The sequence below is a fragment of the Heterodontus francisci genome, chromosome 9 (assembly GCF_036365525.1).
Source record: "Heterodontus francisci isolate sHetFra1 chromosome 9, sHetFra1.hap1, whole genome shotgun sequence".
Lineage (NCBI taxonomy): Eukaryota > Metazoa > Chordata > Chondrichthyes > Heterodontiformes > Heterodontidae > Heterodontus > Heterodontus francisci.
The window spans coordinates 57665447-57688370 of record NC_090379.1 but is presented as its reverse complement, the minus strand read 5'-3'; the positions used below and the strand labels follow the sequence as shown (position 1 = coordinate 57688370).

The 22924-nt window shown below is 40.5% G+C and overlaps 1 protein-coding gene across 6 annotated transcripts in view; it reads right to left on the bottom strand.

The window, feature by feature from the left end:
- The window catches only part of samd4a (sterile alpha motif domain containing 4A), a 213899-nt gene that overhangs the window by 174780 nt on the left and 16195 nt on the right, over positions 1-22924 (bottom strand). Inside the window, exon 2 of one of the 6 annotated variants that reach the window (XM_068039172.1) lies at positions 3379-3477. The exons of 4 other annotated variants lie outside the window; for them this stretch is intronic. Coding sequence is in view for 1 of the 2 variants with exons in the window: in XM_068039170.1 (XP_067895271.1) it covers positions 1555-1582 (28 nt within the window). In the remaining variant the exon portion in view is untranslated. Of the gene's footprint in view, positions 1-1554; positions 1855-3378; positions 3478-22924 lie in introns of those variants that run through there. One more of the 6 variants, XM_068039170.1, reaches the window with a different exon arrangement.

The window sequence follows — 22924 nt, the reverse complement described above, 5'->3', positions numbered from 1 at the left end:
GGTACTCCTGCAGTGATGTCCTGGAGCTCAGATGATTGACCTCCAACAACCACAACCATCTTCCTTTTGTGCTAGGTATGACTCCAGCCAGCGGAGGTTTTTCCCCCTGATTCCCATTGACCAGAGTTTTGCTAGGGCTCCTTGATGCCATACTCAGTCAAATGCTGCCTTGATGTCAAGGGCAGTCACTCTCACCTCACCTCTTGAGTTTAGCTGTTTTGTCCATGTTTGAACCAAGGCTGCAATGAGGTCAGGAGCGGAGTGGCCCTGGCAGAACCCAAACTGAGCATCACTGAGCAGGTTGTTGCTAAGCAAGTGCCACTTGATGGCACTGTTGATGACACCTTCCATCACTTTACTGATGATTGAGAGTAGGCAATGGGGCAGTAGTTGGCCGGGTTGGATTTGTCCTGCTTTTTGTGTACAGGACATACCTGGGCAATTTTCCACATTGCAGGGCAGATGCCAGTGTTGTAGCTGTACTGGAACAGCTTGGCTAGGGGCGCGGCAAGTTCTGGAGCACAGGTCTTCAGTACTATTGCCGGAATATTGTCAGGGCCCATAGCTTTTACAGTATCCAGTGCCTTCAGTCGTTTCTTGATATCACGTGGAGTGAATCGAATTGGCTGAAGTTTGGCATCTGTGATGCTGGGGACTTCAGGAGGAGGTCGAGATGGATCATCAACTCAGCACTTCTGGCTGAAGATTGTTGCAAATGCTTCAGCCTTATCTTTCGCACTGATGTGCAGTGATGGAACCCAGCACTCAAACAATACGGCCAGCCGCTAAATGCTAACAAGTTAAAAACACAGCATAGACGTTTTTATTACATTGAAATGTTACAAGACAGATATTTGAAACTTCAACAGTCACGACCTTGAACTATACCTCTACTTCAGTTAGCCTTTATAAATATACACAATGAAGTTAATAGGCATTTATTCCCCATAGTTTTCTCCAATTTTTCCCCTATTTCGCTCGAGGGCAGATTCCTGATGGTGTTCATTAAAATATGTTCTAACACCCCAAAGTACCACACCAATGTAATTATTCCTCATTAGAGCTAAGCAGTAAATGCCAGCAGGCTATTTTATCATGAGAACCCAGTTTCATCTTCACCTGACATTGCACTCGCATGCACATTCCAGAAAGAAAGTCACTGGGTAGCAATCAGGAGTGAGAACCTTTGGACTAATTTTCCCCTTCCAACTTTTGGGTGCCGAGACCAATTATAGTATTCCAAGACACCCTAATTGAGATCACTTGACTCAGTATGGGCCAGCAACTGAATCTGGGGCTTTCTGGATCAAATGGCTTAACTACATGTTGCTTTTATTAAATGGTAGACAGCTGGATTCTTTTCCTGGGCTGGCAGAAGGTGTAATCCTAGATACCAGACTTTCACAGCTGCAACACGGTATTTGAATTTCAATACCACATGATTTACACCATAGCACTCAGTTTTACTTGATGTTTCAAGGTATTAGTATACCTTATACACAATAGCTAATGCACCAAAGACAAAGATGGAAATTGAGCTTCTTTTCTTGGTACCTGTAAGTCGCCCATGTTTCACATCCATACAGCAAGGTGCTGAGAACAGAGGCCTTATAAACCATCAGCTTGATGTTATCCCATGTATGTTTCACAAGTTGGCCAAAGGTGGTAGCTGCTTTCCCTATGCATGTATCGAGCTCTGCATCAAGGGACAGACTGTATGTCACTGTGGACCCAAGGTAGCAGAAATTGCTAACCAATTCCAGTGGGGTGTTAATTAGTGTGCTCAGGAGCAGAGATGCAACACCTTGTCCCACGATCATGGTTTTCTTGACACTTATAGTCAAGGAGAAGAAATCAGGCTTGGGAGAGACAGCCCATGAGTCTTTGTAGCTGAGTTTCCCTGTGAGCAACTAGTGCAGCTTCATCAGCGTACGGGAGTTTGCCGATCAGGATGCGATGTGTTTTTGTCTTCACTTTCAGCCTTGACAGATTGTCATCTGACCCAGTGTGCCAGTAGACTCCTTCCAGATCTGCAAGGAAGGTGAAGGTCAGGAGCATGGAGATGATGATTATTGGCATATCCCGGCAGAACAAAAATGCAACAACCCTCTCAAAGGCAAAGCTCCCAAGTGTGCTGTCGCTAATCAAACAGAAGCAGCTTCGGTGAATCAGACACATCCACAGGATGGAAGAGTCACATACCCAAGGACCTTCTGTATTGTGAGGTAGCTGGAGCCAGGCGACCAGTGGGGCACCCAAAGCTCCACTTCAAGGATCCTTGCGAGCATGACATGAATACCCTAAATGTCAACTATCACACCTTGGAGTCACTAGCTGCCCAAAGAGGGAGATGGCAACACATCCTATGGACTGGTGTGCACTACCAGGATGACCAGTTTCTACAGCAGCTTGCCAACAGGCGCCAATGTTAAAAACAACAATTCAGTGTCACTTGGCAGCTTCACATGCAGCACTTGTGGCAGAACCTGCCTCTCAAGGATTGGCCTGCACAGCCATCAGCAAAAGGTGCACCAAGAGAAGACACAATTGTTTGCATGTCAATCATCTTTCACAGATGGAAGGATGCCAACCACCACACACAATAGAGAACACTAGGCAGGCAAGAGTGCTTGCAGGGAAAGGAGCTCTGGCAAGGTCAAACCAGTAAACAGAAACTCGAGCTATTTGACATCTGAACATAAGTGAGATTAATTAACAGTTCCACCTACCCCATTATTTGTGAAGTAAGTGGCCTAGACGTTCCAACCATGACACCAAGGGTAACCTATTAGAATGAATGAGCTACCATTGGCATTACAATCGAAAAACCTAACCCATTAAATTTGGCCTGTTGTGCTGCTGTCCATGGAAGCAGAGAGGACTGCTCTCACTTCCTGTCTCTCTCTACCAGATCTTAGTGAGTTGTCTCAGGCAGCATGCTTCATTTGCACAATCACATTTACACTGAACGGTTATGATATGAAACATAGTGACTGGTAGATTGATATAATTTAATCTGCACCAGATTATTAGGAAACAGAATTGTATACAAATATCTAATAGGTTTCAGATTACTTTATAATCTGTTCTCACTTTGTCAGAGGTCTAAGATGTTAACCATCGCATGTCCATTACAACTTCATAACAGTCAAAGGCAGCTATTACTGTATTCAAAGAGTGTATAAATTTCCTTGTAACCCCCAAATAATTTTTGGAAAACTTCAATTAATGTCTCAAAGAAACACCCATCCATTTAACCCATAAGAACTGAAAGTTTCTGGAAGAAAGTACTGGAACAGATGTGTCATTGCAATTTTTCACTCGAGGATCATTGTACAAGACAGATTTCAGAGAATGAGTTGAAGGCTATTACTATACCTCATTAGGTCAAATGATGTGGAAATGAAAGAACTGCTTGAGGTGCTCTCCTGGCAGTGATGTTTGAACCGTTAAATGGCGATACAGCCCTGTAAAATACTAGAAACAGCCATCACTTGTTATATGTAATGAAGTTAACTGTACTCAGTGTACAAGTAATCAAATAATTCCAATTCATGGGAAGGCATGTGAATATTCCTCTCTTTATTCCCCATCTTCCAAAAAAATATCAGGAGTCAGATCATGCCAAAACTGATGAATTTAATTTTGCTGGAACTATCCTTTTCCAGACTTCACCTCGAGCTTGATCCAAACATGGGTGCATGAGCCGATGTCAATAGAAAAGTGCCAGTAGCTGCCCTCGACATCAAGGCAGCATTTAGCCAAACATAGCATCAATTAGCCAAAAGTCAAAGGGGAATCAAAGAGAAAAGTATCCAGTAGCTGGAGGATGTGTTTGATTATGTCTGTGACTGAGGCCAATCAGATGCTCAAGACATTACTACAGGCATTCAGGGAAGCAACTAACTATCTTCAGCTGCTTATATTAAAGCAAAATACTGCGGATGCTGGAAATCTGAAATAAAAACAAAGTGCTAGAAATACTCAGCCGATCTGGCATCATCTATGGAGAGGGGGAGTTAATATTTCAGGTCTGTGACCTTTAACTGTTTCTCTCTCCACAGATGCTGCCAGAGCTGCTGAGTATTTCCAGCATTTTGTTTTTAATCTTCAGCTACTTGCTTGAATCAAAATCAATCACCTTCCCTCCATCACATATTAGCAGTGGAGCTCTTCACTGACTAGTGTTCAGCACCATTCACAACTCCTCTAATAAATGAAGCAAGCTGCAACAGCCTAATTTGGACCAGATCATCCAGGTTTGGACTGATAAACAGCACGCAGCAATCACATTTCAGAAGTGACAGCTAATGATCAGCTTGAATAAGTTAAAACCTAGTCATCAGACCTTATCCTTCAAGTACTCCAGTTGAAGGGTAATCATTGACCAGAAACATAACTGAACCAGCTATTAGCACTGTGGCCACAAGGACAGGACAGAGGCTAGGTACTCTGTAACAAGAGGATCACCACCTGACTAGAGTCTTAAATGATTCACTACCCGTCTGCACAGGTGAAGCCCCAACAAGTCAAGAAGCTCAATACAATCCAGAAGATGGTTTGACTGGTTCCCCCCTACCACTGGACTCAACATCATCCTGGTACGACCAGGTGAGAATGGTGTTTAGGGGTCCCTCTCAGCCTTCACCTGGTCTTACCGTAACAAGGTTTTATTTTTAAACACATTTTAAGCTCCCCCTTGGTGAATCCTTATTCACCGCTTCCCAATTATAAGGCAAAGAAACCAGCACAAACAGGTTTTCTTAGGTTTAAAGAAGAAAAGTTAAAATTTATTAAACTTGAACTTAAACTCTAATTCGGTTGATGCCTACAGATACACGATGTGCCCACGCTAGCATGCATACATGATACACTTGCAAATAGCAACAGAAAAAGAAAAGAAAAATAAAGTAGAAAAGTTTGAGGCAATAGCTGAAGAGTTTTTGTTACGGGTCTGCGAGCTCAGTGCAGAGTCCTTCATTGTGGATAGATCTTGCTTTTCGTTGGAGCCCAGTATTCTTCTTAAACCTTGCCGCTGTAGGAGACCTTTCTCTCTTGGGGTTCACATGTCTTCAGTGAATTCAGAGGCTTCTGAGAAAGAGATGGGATCAGACAGGAGAGATCTTCAGTCCAGGAGCAAACAGTCTTTCTGCGTCCAAACTCTCTGTGGCTAGTTCAAAAGACCCTGGAACAGCCAGTTAGTCATGAGACCAGCTAGTCTAACCAGTCCTGGATTGTATCACCTTAGCAGTCTCTGGAATGCTCCTCTTGCACACAATACCTGGTGATCGAGGTCCATTGTGGGTTGAATGTGTCAGGGAATGGTCCTTTGTCCTTCCAAGCCCTGTCTGTTAATATGCAAATGTCTTTTCCAGCCACGGGCTGATCTGTTTAACAAGTCATTTCCTCGCTCCAGCAACAGTTTAAAATTAATGTTCATGACAAAATTAATGTGCCTCATTTTTGGCAGGTGGGGGCCTAGCATGACAGTCCTCAATCACTGGCTCATTTGTGGCTGCAGTATGTACAAAGAACAAAGCTGCCTCTAGGCAACAGTGAATGTGAAATTCCTCATGTTATGCTCAGTTTGTGGTTGAGAAGTATGAGTCTAAGACTAGTGTTTTAAACTTAAATAAAGGCAATTACAAGGGTATGAAGTCAGAATAGACTAGAGTAAACTAAGAAATTAGATTTAAAAAGATAGGAGATTAAAAGTAGAGAAGCCATGGCAGGCATTTAAGAAGATATTTCATAACTCTCAGCAAAGATATATTCCAGTGAGAAAGAAAGACTGTGGCTAACTAAGGAAGTTAAAGATGGTATCAAATTGAAAGAAAAAAATAGTACAATTCTGGAAAGATCTGTGGTAGATCAGAAGATTGGACAAATTTTTAAAACCAGCAAAGAATGGCTCAAAATAGAAAAAAAAAAAAGAGTATGAGAGAAAGCTAGCTAGAAATATAAAAACAGATAGTAAGCATTTCTACAAGTATTTAAAAAGGAAAAGAGTAACTCAAGTGAGTATTGGTCCTCTAGAGAGAGCGTGTCTGGGGAATTAATAATGGGCAACAAGGAAATGGTGGAAGCATTGAACAGGTATTTTGTGTCGGTCTTCACTGTAGAGTCACAAAAACCTCCCAAAGATACTTGAAAAACAAGTAAAAGGGAGGGAAGCATGTAAAATAATCACATCACTAGGGGAAAGGTATTGGGAAAACTACTAGAACTGAAGGCTGACAAGTCCCCTGGACTTGATGGCCTGCATCCTAGCACCTTAAAAGATGTGGCTGCAGAGATAGGAGATGGATTAGCTGTGATCTTCCAAAATTCCCTAGATTCTGGAAAGGTCCCAGCAGATTGGAAAATAGCTCAATGTAACACCTCTACTCAAGAAAGGAGGGAGACATAAAGCAAGGAACTCTAGGCCAGTTAGCCTAATATTTGTCATAGGGAAAATGCTAGAATCCATTATTAAGGAAGTTATAGCAGGACATTTATAAAAGCATACTGCAATCAGGCAAGTCAACATGGTTTTGTGAAAAGGAAATAGTGTTTAACTAATTTATTAGAGTTCTTTGAAGAATTAACAAGCAATATGGATAAAGGGGAACCTGTAGATGTGGTGTACTTGGATTTCCAAAAGGCATTCAATGAGGTGCCTCATCAAAAGTGACTATACAGAATAAGAGTTCATGGTATAGGGGGTAACATATCAACATGGACAGAGGATTGGTTAGCTAACAAGAAGCAGAAAATAGGGATAAATGGGCTGTTTTCGGGTTGACAGGATGTGACTAGTGGAGTGCCACAGGAATCAGTGCTGGGGCCTCAACTGTTTACAACCTACATCAATGACTTGGATGAAGGGACCGAATGTATGGTAGCTAAATTTGCTGCTAACTTATCTTCCTACCTATCTTTGTTGTCAAGAGGAGGTAAAAAGTCTACAAAAAGGATTATAGATAGGTCAAGTGAGTGGGCAAAAATTTGGCAGATGGAGTATGACGTCGGAAAATGTGAACTTTTCCAATTTGGCAGGCAGAAGAGAAAGTAGATATTATTTAAATGGAGAGAGACTGCAGAACTCTGCGGTACAGAGGAATCTGGGTGTCTTGGTACATGAATCACAAAAAGTTAGTATGCAGGTACAGCAAGTGATTAGGAAGGCAAATAGAATGCTGCTGTTTATTGCAAGAATAGAATATAAAAGTAGGGCAGTTTTGCTACAGCAGGGCCTTGGTGAGACATCTGGAGTACTGTGTACAGTTTTGGCCTCCTTACTTAAAGGATAAAATTGCATTAGAAGCAGTTCAGTGAAGGTTCACTCGACTGATTCCTGGAATGAAGGAGTTATCTTATGAGGAAAGGTTCAGCCTATAGTCAATATAGTTTAGAAGAATGAGGCGATCTTCTTGAAACATACAAGATCCTGAGGGGACTTGACAAGGTGGATGTTGGAAGTATATTTCCACTTATGGAAGAGACTAGAACTAGGGGATACAGTTTAAAAATAAGGGGTCTCCTATTTAAGATGGAGATGAGGAGAAATTTTTTCTGAGGGTTGTTAGTCTGTGGAATTCACTCCCTCAAAGCAGTAGAGGCTGGGTCACTGACTATATTCAAAGCTGAGTTAGACAGGTTCTTGATAGACAAAGGAGTCAAGGGTTATTTGGGCGGGGGGGGGGGGGGGGGGGCAGACAGGAAAGTGGAGTTGAGGCCATGACCTTATCAAATAGTAGAGCAGGTTCAAGTGGCCAAATGATCTATTCTGACTCCTAATTCGTATGCATGTTCATAATGCACTAACACAGTTACTTCAACAGCACCTTCCTCCTGTAAGCTCTACAACCAAGCAGAAGCACAGCAATGTCGTGCAACATAAATAAAAACAGAAAGTGCTGGAAATACTCAGCAGGTCTGGCAGCATCTGTGGACAGAGAAGCAGAGTTAGCGTTTCAGGTCAGTGACCCTTCTTCAGAACTGGCAGATATAAGAAATGTAAAAGATTTTAAGCAAGTAAAGCGGGGGTGGGGCAAGAGATAACAAGAGAAGGTATTGATAGGACGAGGTCACAGAACAGCTGACCAGAAGATCATGGAGCAAAGGCAAACAATATGTTAATGGTGTGCTGAAAGACAAAGCATTAGTACAGATAGGGTGTTAATGGACTGAAAACTGAACAGCCACAAGCACAAACATGAAAAAAGTGGGTAGGCACAGTAGAAACAAACTGAACTAAAATAAAACACAAAAAAAAAGATAAAAAGTAAAATGGGGGGGCCCCCCCGTCATGCTCTGGAATTATTGAACTCAATGTTCAGTCCAGCAGGCTGTAGTGTGCCTAATCGGTAAATGAGATGCTGTTCCTTGAGCTTGCGTTGATGTTCACTGGAACACTGCAGCAATCCCAGGAGAGAGATGTGAGCATGAGAGCCGGGATGGGGGGGGGTTGAAATGGCCAGCAACCGGAAGCTCAGGGTCATGCTTTTGTGCAACATAATCCTGATTTGGATTTGTCAATGTCAGTGTCCTGGAATTCCCTACCTTACATAATTGCGTGAGCATCGTCACAAGGCCAGGAGCAAAAACCCATCACCTTCTCCGGGTAACTAGGGATGGGTAATAAATGAAGCCTTACCAGGAGCACCCAAATCCCAAGAAAAAAATTGAAGTATATATTGACAGTTACATTACAGAAATTCAAGTTATAATTGACCCCATTTGCAACATATTCTGAACCCTACAAATTAGATGTTCTATTTCCTATAAAAATCTCAAGTACATTTTAAGTTATATTTTTATGCAATTTAAAAATTATGGCACCAGTCAGGTTTTGTCTCAAATTTAAAATACTGATCTCATAACTCAATTGAAAGTGACGGCTTCAAAAAATTATATATCTCAAGGCTAATTTGTCCGTCTCCTTAAGCCTACTTTTAATATTGCAGCCATGACGATCAGAAATGACAGACAATACTGGACAGTTGCATGAATTAGAAAAGTTATGTCATTCAATCCTTGTTTGGAAATTTTTATTCTTTTGTAACTCAGCCAACTAGCATTGTACATTGTTTCCCAAAATCAATGGACATGGAGAGACATCCTGTTATCAGGACTCTGCCAAGCCAGTCACTCAGAAATGAGAGGGCACTAGTTTTTGGCCCAAATGAAATAAATACTCAATGGAGAGAAAATAATTCTGCCAACCAGTTTAAAAATGTCATGCAGGGCCCCACCTGCCAAGAATGAGGCACATGAATTTCACCACACAAACATTGATTTTTAAACTTGTTACTGGAGTAAAGAAAAAAAAAAACTTGGTTTTTAAAAGAAAGCAACACCAGACCCTTGACTGGAAGGACATTTGCACATTTACAGGTGGTGCTTAAAGGGGACAAAAGGACCATTCCCTGCTCCAGTTTAATCCACAATGGACTTTTGATTACCAGACGTTGAGAGTAGAGGAGCTCACATTCCTGGTTAACTGCTAAGATGGCCGAATACACAAACAGACGTGGTCAGACCAGTTTAGTCACATGACTGACTGGCTGTTGGAGTTTTTTGAATTTGAACTCGTCAGAGTTTCAAACTGACAGAAAGCTGCTTACTCCTGGACTGAAAAGGCCTCTTGTGGCTGCCTTGCCGCAGCCTCTCCTGTCTGCTCTCATCTCGCTCACCAGCTTCTGAATCCACTGAAGACATATGAATCCAGAGAGAGAAAAGTCTCTACAGTGAACAAGGTTTAAGAATACTGGGCCCCAACGAAAAGCAAGATCTACCTACAATCAAGGACTACAATGTGCTCGAAGCACAGTAACAAAAACCTCTCTTCAGAGATTGCCTCAAACCTCTCCACTATTTTTCTTCTGCTTTTTTCTGTCTCTATTTGCATGTGCGTATCGTGTATGCATGCTAGCATAGGATGTGAACCGAATTAGGGTTTGTTAGTTTTTATAAATTTCACTTTTCTTCTTTAAACCCAAGAAAGCCTGTTTGTGCTCATTTCTTTGCCTTATAATTGGAAAGTGGTGAACAAGGATTCACCAAGAGGAAGCTCAAAACACTGTTTAAAAACATAAATCCTGTTACAGTAAGACCAGATGAAGGCTGAAAGGGAACCCCTAGGCTTCTTTCTCACCTGGTCGTAACAATATCTTTTACTCAAAAAATGGATGCAGTTAAACATTCTATTATTAGATTATGTAAGCAAGTAGAATCTCGCAAGACAACTGTAATCCAACAAATATGATGGTAGCAATTTATGGAAACTATGGGTCATTGCAACATTCTACTCTAATATTAGAATTGTACACCATACTCCTTTGCAATTTCTAGTTCAGACATTGGAGCTGAAGTTAACTCGTACAAACTGCTCAAATTAAATTCAAATCAGCTCTGCTGAGTTTTTCCTTACTTCTTTTTGAAATTTAGTTAACTGGAGCATTATAGTTATGACATCATTTGACATCAATCCACCCAAGCACAGCTCATGCATTCTACCAACATCATTTCATCCCGAAAATTCAGGCCACTGCCTTGAAAGTACAATTTGATTGGTTACATTTTTAATGTTCAAGCAGCAAGTATTAGAGTGATATTATGCTGTAAACACTAGTCTCAGACCATAACTACAATGCTGGCTGCACCTTGCATCAAATTCCCTTCTCAGGATCCTTTTTTGTTTTACGTTTTCTCTCAATTTATTGGTATTAAACTTTTGTAAATTTAAAAGTCTAGAGATCTGATGGTTTTGCTCTGGATGTGACACTGGGTGTCAAATTCAAGCACTGCAAGACTTTAATCGACAAGAGATGATCTTACACTACTTGGATTAAGTCTGCTAGAGAGCAAGCTAGTTACACAGCTGCTCTTTCACTACTGAGCATTACAAACTGCTTAACATTGATACTGAAGTGGTGGTGCAACAGCATATGTGGATTCATTGCTGGTGTACTCAGTTATCAAAACTGGCTTTCACAAAGTTTAGGAACTGATAAAACTATATTTAAATTTGCATTTAGTTGATCAAAAGAATATACTATGACTGCTACAGAATGAAATCAAATGAAGCTTTCTTAAATTATTGCATGTCATGTGCTTAGTTCGACATATAGCATCCACAATTGGTAATTATATACTTAATCTATAAAAAGATAGCAGAGTGGTTTCTGTACAGTTAAAATGCAAGTTGGAAGGTTTTTTTATGCTAGTAAAGCAGTGCTTATGGGTGCACATGCTCATTTACAAAGTTTGTTTCAAATCGGCATCGGATTTGAAGCTATGAATGCAACAAGATAGCATTAAGGCAACAGGCGCAGGCAGCATCAAAATAAATTCCTCATTTCCAGATGCAGAGAATCACACAGCAATGAAAGAGACCATTTGGCACATTGTGCCTGCTCTCCTACAAATTACTCCAAGTATATATCAAATTCCCTTTTGGAAGCAACTACTGAATCTGCTTCCACCAGGCAGTGCCTTCAGATCATAACCCAATGCATAAAATGATTTGCCAATTACTTTAAATCTGTGTCGGCTGGTTACCAACCATCCTGCCAGTGGAAACAGAAAACAAATAGGAGCAGGCATAGATCATACGGTCCCTGGAGCCTGCTCCCCCATTCAATATGATCATGGCTGATCTGCAGCCTCAGCTCCACTTTCCTGCTCACTCCCCAAATCCCTCGATTCCCTGAATATACTCAACGATGGAGCATCCTCAACCCTCTCAGGTATACAATTCCAAATATTCGCAACCGAGTGAAGAAAATTCTCATCTCAGTCTTGAATGAACGACTCCTTATCCGGAGGCTGTGCCCCCATGCTATAGATTCCCCAGCCAGGGGAAACAATGTCCCAGTGTCTACCCTGTTAAACCCCTTCAACATCTGGTATGTTTGAATAAGATCACCTCTCATTCTTCAGAACTCAAAAGTTTAGGCCCCATTTACTCAGCCTCTCATCCCAATCTATTGAACCTTCACTGTATCACCTCCAGGGCAAGTATATCCCTCCTTAGATATGGAGACCAAAACTCTGCAATGTACTTCAGGTATGGTCTCACCAAAGCCCCATACAATTTTAGCAAGAAGTCCTTATTCTTGTATTCCAATCCCCTTGCAAGAAAGATCAGCATGCCATTTGCCTTCCGAATTGCTTGCTGTACCTGCATGTAAACTGTGTGTTCCTTGTACAAGTACACTGAAGTCTCTGATCAAAATTTGGTTTATCTTGTGAAAAATATTCTGCTTTTCTATTCTTACTACCAAAGAGAATAACCTCACATTATACTTCAACTGCCACCTTGTTGCCTACTCATTTAACTTGTCTGTACCTCTTTGCAGCCTGTGTCCTCCTCAGTTTACATTCCCACCTAGCTTTGTTTCAAAAACCCTTCATAATTTTAAACACTACTAATTCTCCCCTTAATTGCCTCAGCTCTAATGAGACCAACAGCAGCTTATCTAGTCTCTCCACATAACAGAAGTCCCTCACGCCTCGTACAATTTCAGCAAATTTCTTCTGCACCCTCAGAGGCGGACATCCTTTCTAACATACAGTGCCCAGAATTGGACAATACTCCAGCGGAGGCCTGACCAGTGATTTAATGTTTAGTTTAACTTTCTTGCTTTTATTCTTGAAATCTCTAACAGCATTTTATGAACCCCAAGTTCTCTGTTGCTGCACAGCTTTTAAAATTGAACCAATTAATTTGTATCCCCTCTCCTCATTCCTCTTTGCAAAATGCATCACTTCACACTTCTCTGGGTTAAATTTTACTTACCACTTGTCTGCACATTTCACCAGTCTATGTCCTCTTGAAGTCTGCTACTATTTTCCTGACTGTTTATTACATGAGTTTTGTGCCAACTGCAAACTTGGAAATTATACTTTTTATACTTAAGTTCAGGACATTAGCATACATCAGAAAAGTGCTGGTCCTAACACCAACCCCTGGAGGAATACAGGACAACATTGTATATTTCTCTCCAGTTTGAAAAAGCAACCATTCACCACTACTCTCTGCTATTCGTCCTTTAGCCAATTTTGTATCCACACTGCCAATGCCCCTTTAAGCCCTGGACTTCAATTTTGCTAACAAGTTTATTATCTGGCACTTCAGCATCACATTTTGACAGTTCCTTTGAACATCAAGTGCACTACCCTCAAACTTTCTCCATTACTTCAAAGAACTCCAAGTTTGTCAAACATGACTTGACTGAAACAAATCCGCAGTGTCATTTATTAATTCATGTTTTCCCAAGTGGCAATTTTGTCCCGAATTATGCTTTCCCACCAGTTAGGTTAACTGGTCTGTAGTTACTAGATTTATCCTTCGACCCCTTTTTGAATAGGAGGAGTAAAACATTTGCAACTCTCCAGTCCTCTGGCACCACTCCCATATCCAAGGTGGAAAGATAGATTGTGGCCAGAGCTATTACAATCTGAGCTATTTCACCTGAACACAGCAAACTATGTAGGCATGAGAGGCCAGTTGGCTACAGTAGATAGGGGAAACTAGAGATACGATGGTAGAAAATGGCAAATATTCAAAGAATTAATTTATAATTTGCAATGATCATGCATTCACCTAATAAAAACCCCACGGAACTAACTAGAAGTTAGTGATAGTATTAGATTAAAGGAAAAGGTTGGAACTATAATCGCTGTTCCTTCACTGTCACTGGGTCAAAATCCTAGAACTTCCTCTCCAACAGCACTGTGGGTGTACTTATATCACATGGACTGCGGTGATTCAAGAAGACAGCTCACCAACTCCTTCTCAAAGGCAGTTAGGGATGGGCAATAAATGTTGGCCTTGCCAGACACACTCATCCCATGAATGCATAAAAAAAAACTCAAACTCTAAACATATGCGGTTTAAAACGTGGTATAATACTCCATTGAAACTTTTGTCACATTCAACCTTGGGCTGATAAGTAGCAAGTAACATTCATGCTACAGAAGTGCCACACAAAGAATATCCCTTTCTAGTGCTGCAACATAAAAGTCTTGATTATATTTAGCATATACCTTTAACCTTTTGTATTTAATTCTTTCCTATACTTGTTCCAAGTTATCAGGCACCATGATCTTCAGCACCAGATAAGTACAGTATCCAGATTGAAGACATCATACAAGCTGCCAACTTAAGATAGCAGGCTTGAGCAAAGGCGAAACTTTAGATTTGCCACATTGGAGCAAGTTTCCAAATTCAGTATACTCCAATAGTGCAGTGATTCTCTGCTTGCAAAAAAAAAGTTATAATTTGTCTTAACCAGTGAATTAAGACTGGACTACATCAAAGATGAAAAGGGGTCAATTAAGAAACACTGATACGTTAAATCTTCAAACCATCCAAAAATCTGTACATCAATTCTCAGTTAGAGATGAACATTAATTCATAGCAAACTTATACGAACAGGTTAATAATGTACTGTACAGTAACCTAAAGGAAATTTATATATTTGATATATACACTATTACAGTAGTTCAGGGCCTTACCAAAAACTCCCTACTGGGCTTAAGTCATTTTTCCTCGTTCAATTATCTTTTGCATGGTTTGTAGCATACAAAGCTACTTTTACACATTGGTATCATTCAACATTCGTGGAAGCCGACACTCCACCCCTCCATTGCCAATGCATTACTAGAGCAAATGGCTAGTCCGTGCAAATTGTTGTCACCTCCCTCCTCATATTTCAGCACAACAGCATGTCATTTCAGCATTTGTAAACTCAGGACCAGTTTCCTGATTACTATCCACATGTATATTTGTTCAAGTCAGTGTTGTCTTAGGAAGTTTATTTTGTCATGTGCTTGCTTATTTAGAGAGTCACCTGTCAGAAGGCTCTTCCTTAGTTGCTTTGCTTATGAAAAGCCTCGTAAGATTTTTTGATAATCTGCTCAGTCACCTTATTTCGGGTCTGACTAATTTGCATAGCCTGCAGGGCACAGATTTTGCCCATCACTTCTACCCTCTCTATGAATGCAATCATGTTGCTCATTAGGTAGCACTGTAGAGTAGATAACATTGAAATATCTTATGCCTTCATACAGAAGTTGATTATGCCTCATATTTGGGGAAGGTAGATAGTCTTTGTTGCTCTGAGGCACCATGTGCCATTCCAGGCAAATTCAGCAATTATTTAAGATAATTTGTTTGCTCAATCTGAGCATAGCCTTGTCAAAAGCTCTGGACCCATTCTGTGAAAAAAAATGTTCTATTGTCATCCAAGCCTTTTGCAGGTCACTGGGAATGAGTGTACATTTTTCCAACCCTATTGTTTTATAGGTTTGCTGATAAACATTAGAAGCCTTTCCTCACAACTCTTACTGGGATAATGCAAGGTGCTTATTGCAGTTTTCCTGCCTGACCATTTCTCTCATATGAAACAAAATGAATTGCTAGGGTTATAGTAATAAATTAAACTATGCTCATCTACAGTTTATTTTAAAAAATCATCTGGAGGGTAAATACACGATAGTGAGGAATGTTTGATGCAACCCCAATCCTCAACTATTTCCAGTGTGACAGACTTGGCCATGGCACTTTAAAAAAATTGTTTGGACTCATTCTTTAACCATGTGTGCTGCTAAAATGCACTGCTGACAACTATAGTTTAAAAAAAAAAATCTTTCTCCCCCACCCCCAAGAAGCACTATAAATGTTCTCAACAGCAACTAACTTCATTGCGATCTTCATGCATTTGCTCTTTGCCATTTCTGCCATCCCTCATGCTCACTGCAAGGTTAAGAAAACTTGAATTGTATTGTGTACACTACAACCCCTACTTAGATTAGGTAGCAAAAGCCACAAGTACAATATAGCCATTAGGTGCACTGACGAGACTGCATAGTATCCATGAAAAATAATTAACATAGCACAGTGTTCCAAACATGGCATATACTCTTGGCTTGGATTTGTCCATTTAAAAAAAAAGGTACAGAATTAGTGGTATGGCCACTTTTTATTTTGAAATTCAATCTGCTATACATGACTTAAAGAACATGTTTCAAGCAACTATACTGGTTCCACAGCAAGCATTACCAACAAGTTACAAATTGACTGAGCTGATAACTAAGCAAGAACCGCAGGGACTGGAGTGCATCATCGACGCCGCTTTGGAAATATGTTTCTTTTTTTTTCTTTTTATATTTCATGACGAGGGGGCCTTTATTCCTCAGGCCCCCTTTATATACATAATTTTAAAATATTATTAAACATATTTCCAAAGCTACAAAGTACCTTACAACATAAATCTCATTTGATGCTTGTAGGATCTTGCTATATGCAGAATGGATGCTGCATTTGACTACATAACAGTGGCTGTACTTCAAAAGTAATTCATTGGCTGTGAAGAACTTTGGGATTCTGAAGACATTAAAAAAGGTACAATATAAATGAAGTTCCTTCTTTCTTCATTGATCCAAAGGTTTTCTGTATTCTACATTAAGGACTAGATGACCAGAAATTCCCTCCAACTTTGTGCCAGCAGAACCAATTCCACCACCCCACACTACCCTCCTCCCAACCCTCCAAGTAGTTACATGCCTCCAGCTAAGTCAGGAATTGTAGAATTATAAATATTTGGAAGACTGAAGCAATCATTTTCGGTTCCTGCTCAAAACTGCTTCATCTCTGACTCTTGCCTCCCCTTCCTTGAATTCTCGGTCTCCATTTCTGGAAGACAATCAACAATATTCACCATGGACTCCCACAGCTACCTGGACTACACTTCCTCACACCCCACTTCCTGCAATCACTATTCCATGCTCCCAGTTTCTCCATCTCGGTCACATCTGTTTGGACAATGCAACCTTCCATACCAGTGTTTTTGATAGGTCTTCCTTTCTCCTCAACCAAGGATTGTCCCCTCCCTCCATGGTCGACAGGGCCCTTGACCATGTCCAATCTATTTCATGTACTTCTGCCCTCACCCCTTCCTCTCCCTCCTAGAAGCATGATAGGGTTCGCCTTGTCCTCACCTTCCACCCCACCAGTCCCTGTATTCCACAGATCATCCTCTGCCATTGCACCACCAAAACATCTTTCCCTGCCAACCACCCCCCCCCCCCCAACTTTTCAGTGTTCTAAAGAGTGTGTTCCCTCCGCAACATCTTGGTCCACTCATCAGTCACCCACAACGTCTCCCCATTTTCCTACAGCATTTTTCCATGCAACATATGCCCTTTTATCTCCTCCCTTCTCACCATCCAAGGCCCCAAACACTCCAAATGAAACAGCACTTTACTTGAACTTCTTTCATTCAGAATATTGTATTTGCTGCTCACGATGGGGTCTACTCTACATTAGGGAGACTAAACGCAGGCTGGGCTACTGCTTTGTGGAATACCTCGGTTTAGTCCACAAGCATGACCCTGGGCCTACTGTCGATCATTTCAATTCTCTACCTTGCTCCTACTCTAACCTCTCTTTCCTTGGCCTGCTACAGTGTTCCAATGAAGCTCAACGCAAGGTCGTGGAACAGCATCTCATCTTTCAACTGGGCACTTTACAGCCCTCCAGACTCGGTGTTCAAATAATTTTAGATCCTAACCTCTGCCCCCATTTTTTCTTTGTTTTTTTCCCCACTCATTTGTTTCTTTTCCTTTGTTTCTTTCTTAATCCCTTTACTTTGTGTTGGGATGGCCGCTCTACTGCCATTCACACCTCATCCAGACATATTTTGTTTCTTTACTTGTCCAATTATCAATCCCTTTGGCTTTGCACCATGAAACCTTGTCATTTAATGTCACTTTTCCTCCACCCTTTTGTCCTTTTTTCCATTCCCCACCCCATAACTTTCATTTACACAAAGTCTCTGTTTCTCCCTCCACAGATGCTGCCAGACCTGTTGAGTATTTCCAACATTTCTGCTTTTATTCCAAATTATTTTTTGCTCCTTGCTCACTGTCCACTGTTACTTTCAACTCCCTGGCACTCTCCATAAAATCCCAATTTCAAAAGGTTTCCAAAATCCATCAGTTAACTATACTACCAATCCTTTCAATCTTGCCGGTTTACTCTTTTCCATCCTTCCTCAACGCACTTCAAGACGTTTTCCTTGCATGATTATAGAAAAAGTGTAATATAAAAGTAGTCTCTTTTCAAGAGTAGAGCTTACCAAATATCAGCTCTCTTTCACATCATTCATTCTCAGGCCTTTATCAATAGCACTCTCATTCTGGGCTCTCAAACATGCCAAGGATGAATGCAGAACTTCCCCTTATTACCTTTGGTAGTGTCACACCTACACTCAGCATCTTCTAGTGAAGGCACGATAAAAAGAGGAAAGACCTGTGTGGTGAAATCTGGCAGGCAATCTACATTACCAATCAGTACTGATAGCACCACAGTATCAGATAAACAAGGCAACAGCAGCAGTGTTGCAAACTGCCAAAAATCAGACACCTTCAAAAAAGGCATCGATGATCGGTTTTGAAAACTGCAGATGGGCTCTGACTATTTTTTTTTTAAAAAAGCACACACACAATTAAGGGTGGTCAACCTGACCATACCATGCTCCAGCTACTCCATCTCTAGCACTGAGCTTATAGGCACCATCAGCAGCTTAAGAGGTAAGCAATGCGACTGAATATAGATGAAACCTTGCAATATTCCTTATGCCAGCTAAGTAGATCCTACTTTGTATCTACCCAAAACCATCAATTTCTTTTCACTATATACTGCATAATTCAGGAGAACTTAAATACCCCATCTCATCACAATGTACATTACATAAGCAAATAATGAATTAAATATTGCATTAACTATACATCAGTAGGCTACTGTAAAATATTTATAGTACAGTCACAATCCATTGCAATATTAACACACTGCCTCAGATTTAGCAAATGAGTTCCCACAAGCCAATCCACTGAGTTCCTGTTCTCAGCAACATTGCTGTGGAGAAATACTCATGAAAAGCCAAGTGTTTCCTCAGAGGAAATAAATGGGAAAATCATTGCATACATGCAGCCACTGCCACAACATGCATTTAGAGGGTACTGGAAGTACATGGCACATGGCATCAAAACCTTTAAACAGGTGGAAATAAACTGAAAGTGTTACAATAGATTCACTGTGTCTCACTTCACCTTTTAATGTACTTAGTTGTACTGTTCATTCGTATGGATATTATAATTATTCAGCACAGTATTCTGTGCACTGAAAAAAAAATAGACCCAATAATAGCCCAGAGAATCAAATGATTCCTACATTAAACTAAATATAAATCTTCATTGAAATTAATATTCTCCACACGATAGGCAACTTAGTCTTCATATAATTTAATCCCTTCAGTGCCTACCAATTTTATTCTACCTTTTAGCACCAATTAATTCCTTTTGCAAGCTTCAAAACATATTCGAACTTTCTAGTGTCAATATTAAAGAAAAAGACTAGCTGCACACCTCCTAAAGCAGACCGACATACTTTAACTACAAGTTCTCAATTAACTGGAGTTTTTTTAAAAATTATTCATTCATGGGATGTGGGCATCACTGGCTTGGCCAGCATTTGTTACCCATTCCTAATTGCCCTTGAGCAGGTGGTGGTGAGCTGCTGTCTTGAACAGCTGCAGTCCTTGCGGTGTAGGTACACCCACAGTGCCGTTAGGAAGGAAGGGAGTTCCAGGATTTTGACCCAGCAACAGTAAAAGGAATGGTGTGTGGCCTGGAAGGACCTTGCAGGTGGTGGTGTTCCCATGCATTTGCTGCCCTTGTCCTTCTAGGTGGGAGAGGTTGTGAGTTTAGAAGGTGCCGTCTAAGAAGCCTTGGTGAGTTGCTGCAGTGCATCTTGTATACGGTGGCGGAGGGAGTGAATGTTGAAGGCGGTGGATGAGGCGCCAATCAAGTGGGCTTCTTTGTCCTGGATGGTGTCGAGCTGCTTGAGTGTTGTTGGAGCTGCATCCATCCAGGCAAGTGGACAGTATTCCATCACACTCCTGACTTGTGCTTTGTAGATGGTGGACAGGCCTTGGGGAGTCAGGAGGAGAGAGTTACTTGCTGCAGAATTCCCAGCCTTTGACCTGCTCTTGTAGCCACAGTATTTATGTGGCTAGTTCAGCTTCTGGTCAATGGTAACCCCCAGGGTGTTGATAGTGGGGGATTCAGCAACTGTAATGTCATTGAGCATTAAAGGGGAGATGTTTACATTCTCTCTTGTTTGAAATGGCCATTGTCTGGCATGAATGTTACTTGCCAGTTATCAGCCCAAGCTTGGATATTGTCCAGGTCTTGCTGCATATGGACATGGGCTGCTTCAGTATCTGAAGAGTCATGAACGGTGCTGAACACATCCCCACTTCTAACCTTATGATGGAGAGAAGGTCATTGATGAAGCAGCTGAAGATAGTTGGGCCTAGGAGCATGGGTGCAGAAATACCAATGCATTTCTCAAATCATCAATTTCAATCATTCGGGGTAAGTGGACAGGGGTGTGGAGAATCATTAGTCGTTTTATGCATCGAATCTCTTTTTAAGCAGAGTCTTATCTTCAAGAATTGGTGCATGAACTTAAAAAGTAATTTTGCTCAAATTCATCACTTTAACATAAACTCAAGACAGTAATGTAATCTGCATAATATCAATTTCCTAATTCAGGTGAGGCAAGTGACCACAGAACAAAATAGCACATCTTTTCCAAATTTAATTTGTATGCAGTTGATTTCTGGAAAAAAAAACAAAAACAATATTTTTCACACACCACTAAGTTGCATCTATTGGAGAGCAAAAAAAGTCAATATTGACAGCATGTAGTCTTAACCAGACCACCCTCCCAACCAATGACAACAGTACGACCGCGAAGAAAATAGACAGCGATTAAAAAGAGTTACAAGATTGACTGTGGAAAACAGCAACACAAACCAAATACTAGATAAAACATATGGCAACAGAAAACTCCTTTTAATTGTGTTTCATGTACGACAGTCCCAAAGAGCTTCAAACATTCAAAACAGAAAATCTAAAGATGTGCTTTGTTATATGTATACATCAATCTCAAGACTGCTATACTACTTCTGAACCAAACATGCACTTATGTCAAGACTGTTTGCATTCTAAATACTGCAGAATTCAAAATTAGAGACCACCCCAGCAAATTTTTCAAAAGGGAACAGTGACAGCAGGAATGTGATGTCACATGGAACAAGATAATATTCCAACATATGTAGCTCAGGGTAAATTACATACAGGAAGACACTTCGAAAATTTATAGGCATCCAAACACCTGTGCACAATGTATAAACACCATTTTCTTCTGTTACTACCAGTAGAAATCTCATGGTGGTCACAAAAAGTCATAAAATGTTTTAAAATGTCATATTGGTGCATTATGTTATGTCGTAGGAGGACTGACAATTTATTACTTAATAACTCAATTTCCTTTTATTGCATTGTACTCTGGGAATTTTAACCATTTGTGACTGAATCCCACAACTCCGTGCACTTAGGCATGAAAGCTATAAATTAAGATTGTTATTTTTTCTTTATTAAAAAAGGGAGAGAGATCCCAAAATGCTTCACAGCCAATTAATTACTGTTCTGAAGTGTAGTCACCGTCACTGGTAAATATGGGAGCATGTGGGTGTGCACGGCAAGTGCGGTGCATGCATGCGCGAGGAGAGGACCAGAAACATTGAGAAGAGGCTGCTGGAGAATCTGGGCTAATCTGCAGATGATCCAGTTATCCTCTCAAAGACAAAAACACTTCAAACACAAGTACGCTGCTTAGTTTCTAAGTTTTCAAAACAAGCATCAGAGCAAGCTTTCTATGGTAGATAAGAAACTAATAACTATACAATTGAATTTCTGTGCAGTTTCTTTAACAGTCACCATAGCTGCTGTAGCTCTAGATCTAGCTTGGGACTTAACTTTCCCCCCCCCCCCCCCCATGAAAAAAAGCACAAGTATTTAAAATGAAACATTATTTGAATTAACCTTAGATTGCATGTGTGTTAAGTACCTTCAATTATACTGGAAAGAGAGATCCGGTCAAACCCAAAAAGAAAATATTTTAATGGACATAATAAAAGACAATTCTATGGCAAAATTTCACCATGTGTGTGCTTTTGTGTCATTATTTTGTTGAAAATCTTAGCTTGAACATTACAAATTTACTTATGAAAATAACAATGGATGAAATGATTTTTCATTGATTTGATCGACCAGTCTGCAGAAGTTACAAATAAAAAGAAAGAAGGCAAGTCAGATCGACTTCCTTAACATTTTTCATCCGTTTTCATGGTTTTTGTTTATGTCCCTTGCCTCTCTAATGTTGATTTGCTGTTTTCTTACTGAGCTATTAAAACATAAACATGGCATAACAGCAAGTATTACATGTCAATCTATTACTAATAGATCTCCTTTAGTGTTACATAGCATAAAACAAAGTATCCTCTAATTCACAGTACCACCCAATATAGCAAAACACTGATTTAGTGATTAAGGAAGACAAATTATGCTATTATAGATGTATGACATAGTTTTGGGCTCAAATTCAATAATTATAGATTTGTTTGCAAACTACAAATCAGTGGCTTTGATTACTATTAAAAGCTTGATCATATGATTATTATTGCAGGAAGGAAGTATTAGCATTTAGTGGTACGAGCAAGTTGGAGGAGCAAGAGCCTGTCAGACTTGGTAACATTGAAAGGGGAGTCCTGAAGTTTAGCAGAAATGGATATATACAGTGCATGGGTGGGTGTGAAAATCTGTAAGAACTAGAAAGTAGGACAGCGAATGTGGCAGCACTGAGATGTTTGTATGTTTTCCAGATTGGGAAGGAAGTACTAAAATCGGTTAGGAATGGTGCATTTCAATTTAGTAGACTGTGGATGGAGGGGTGGGGTAGGTGGAAAGAGAGGGAGATGTTGGGTTTGTCGGCAAAAGATGGTGGTACTAGTGGAATTAGGGTTTG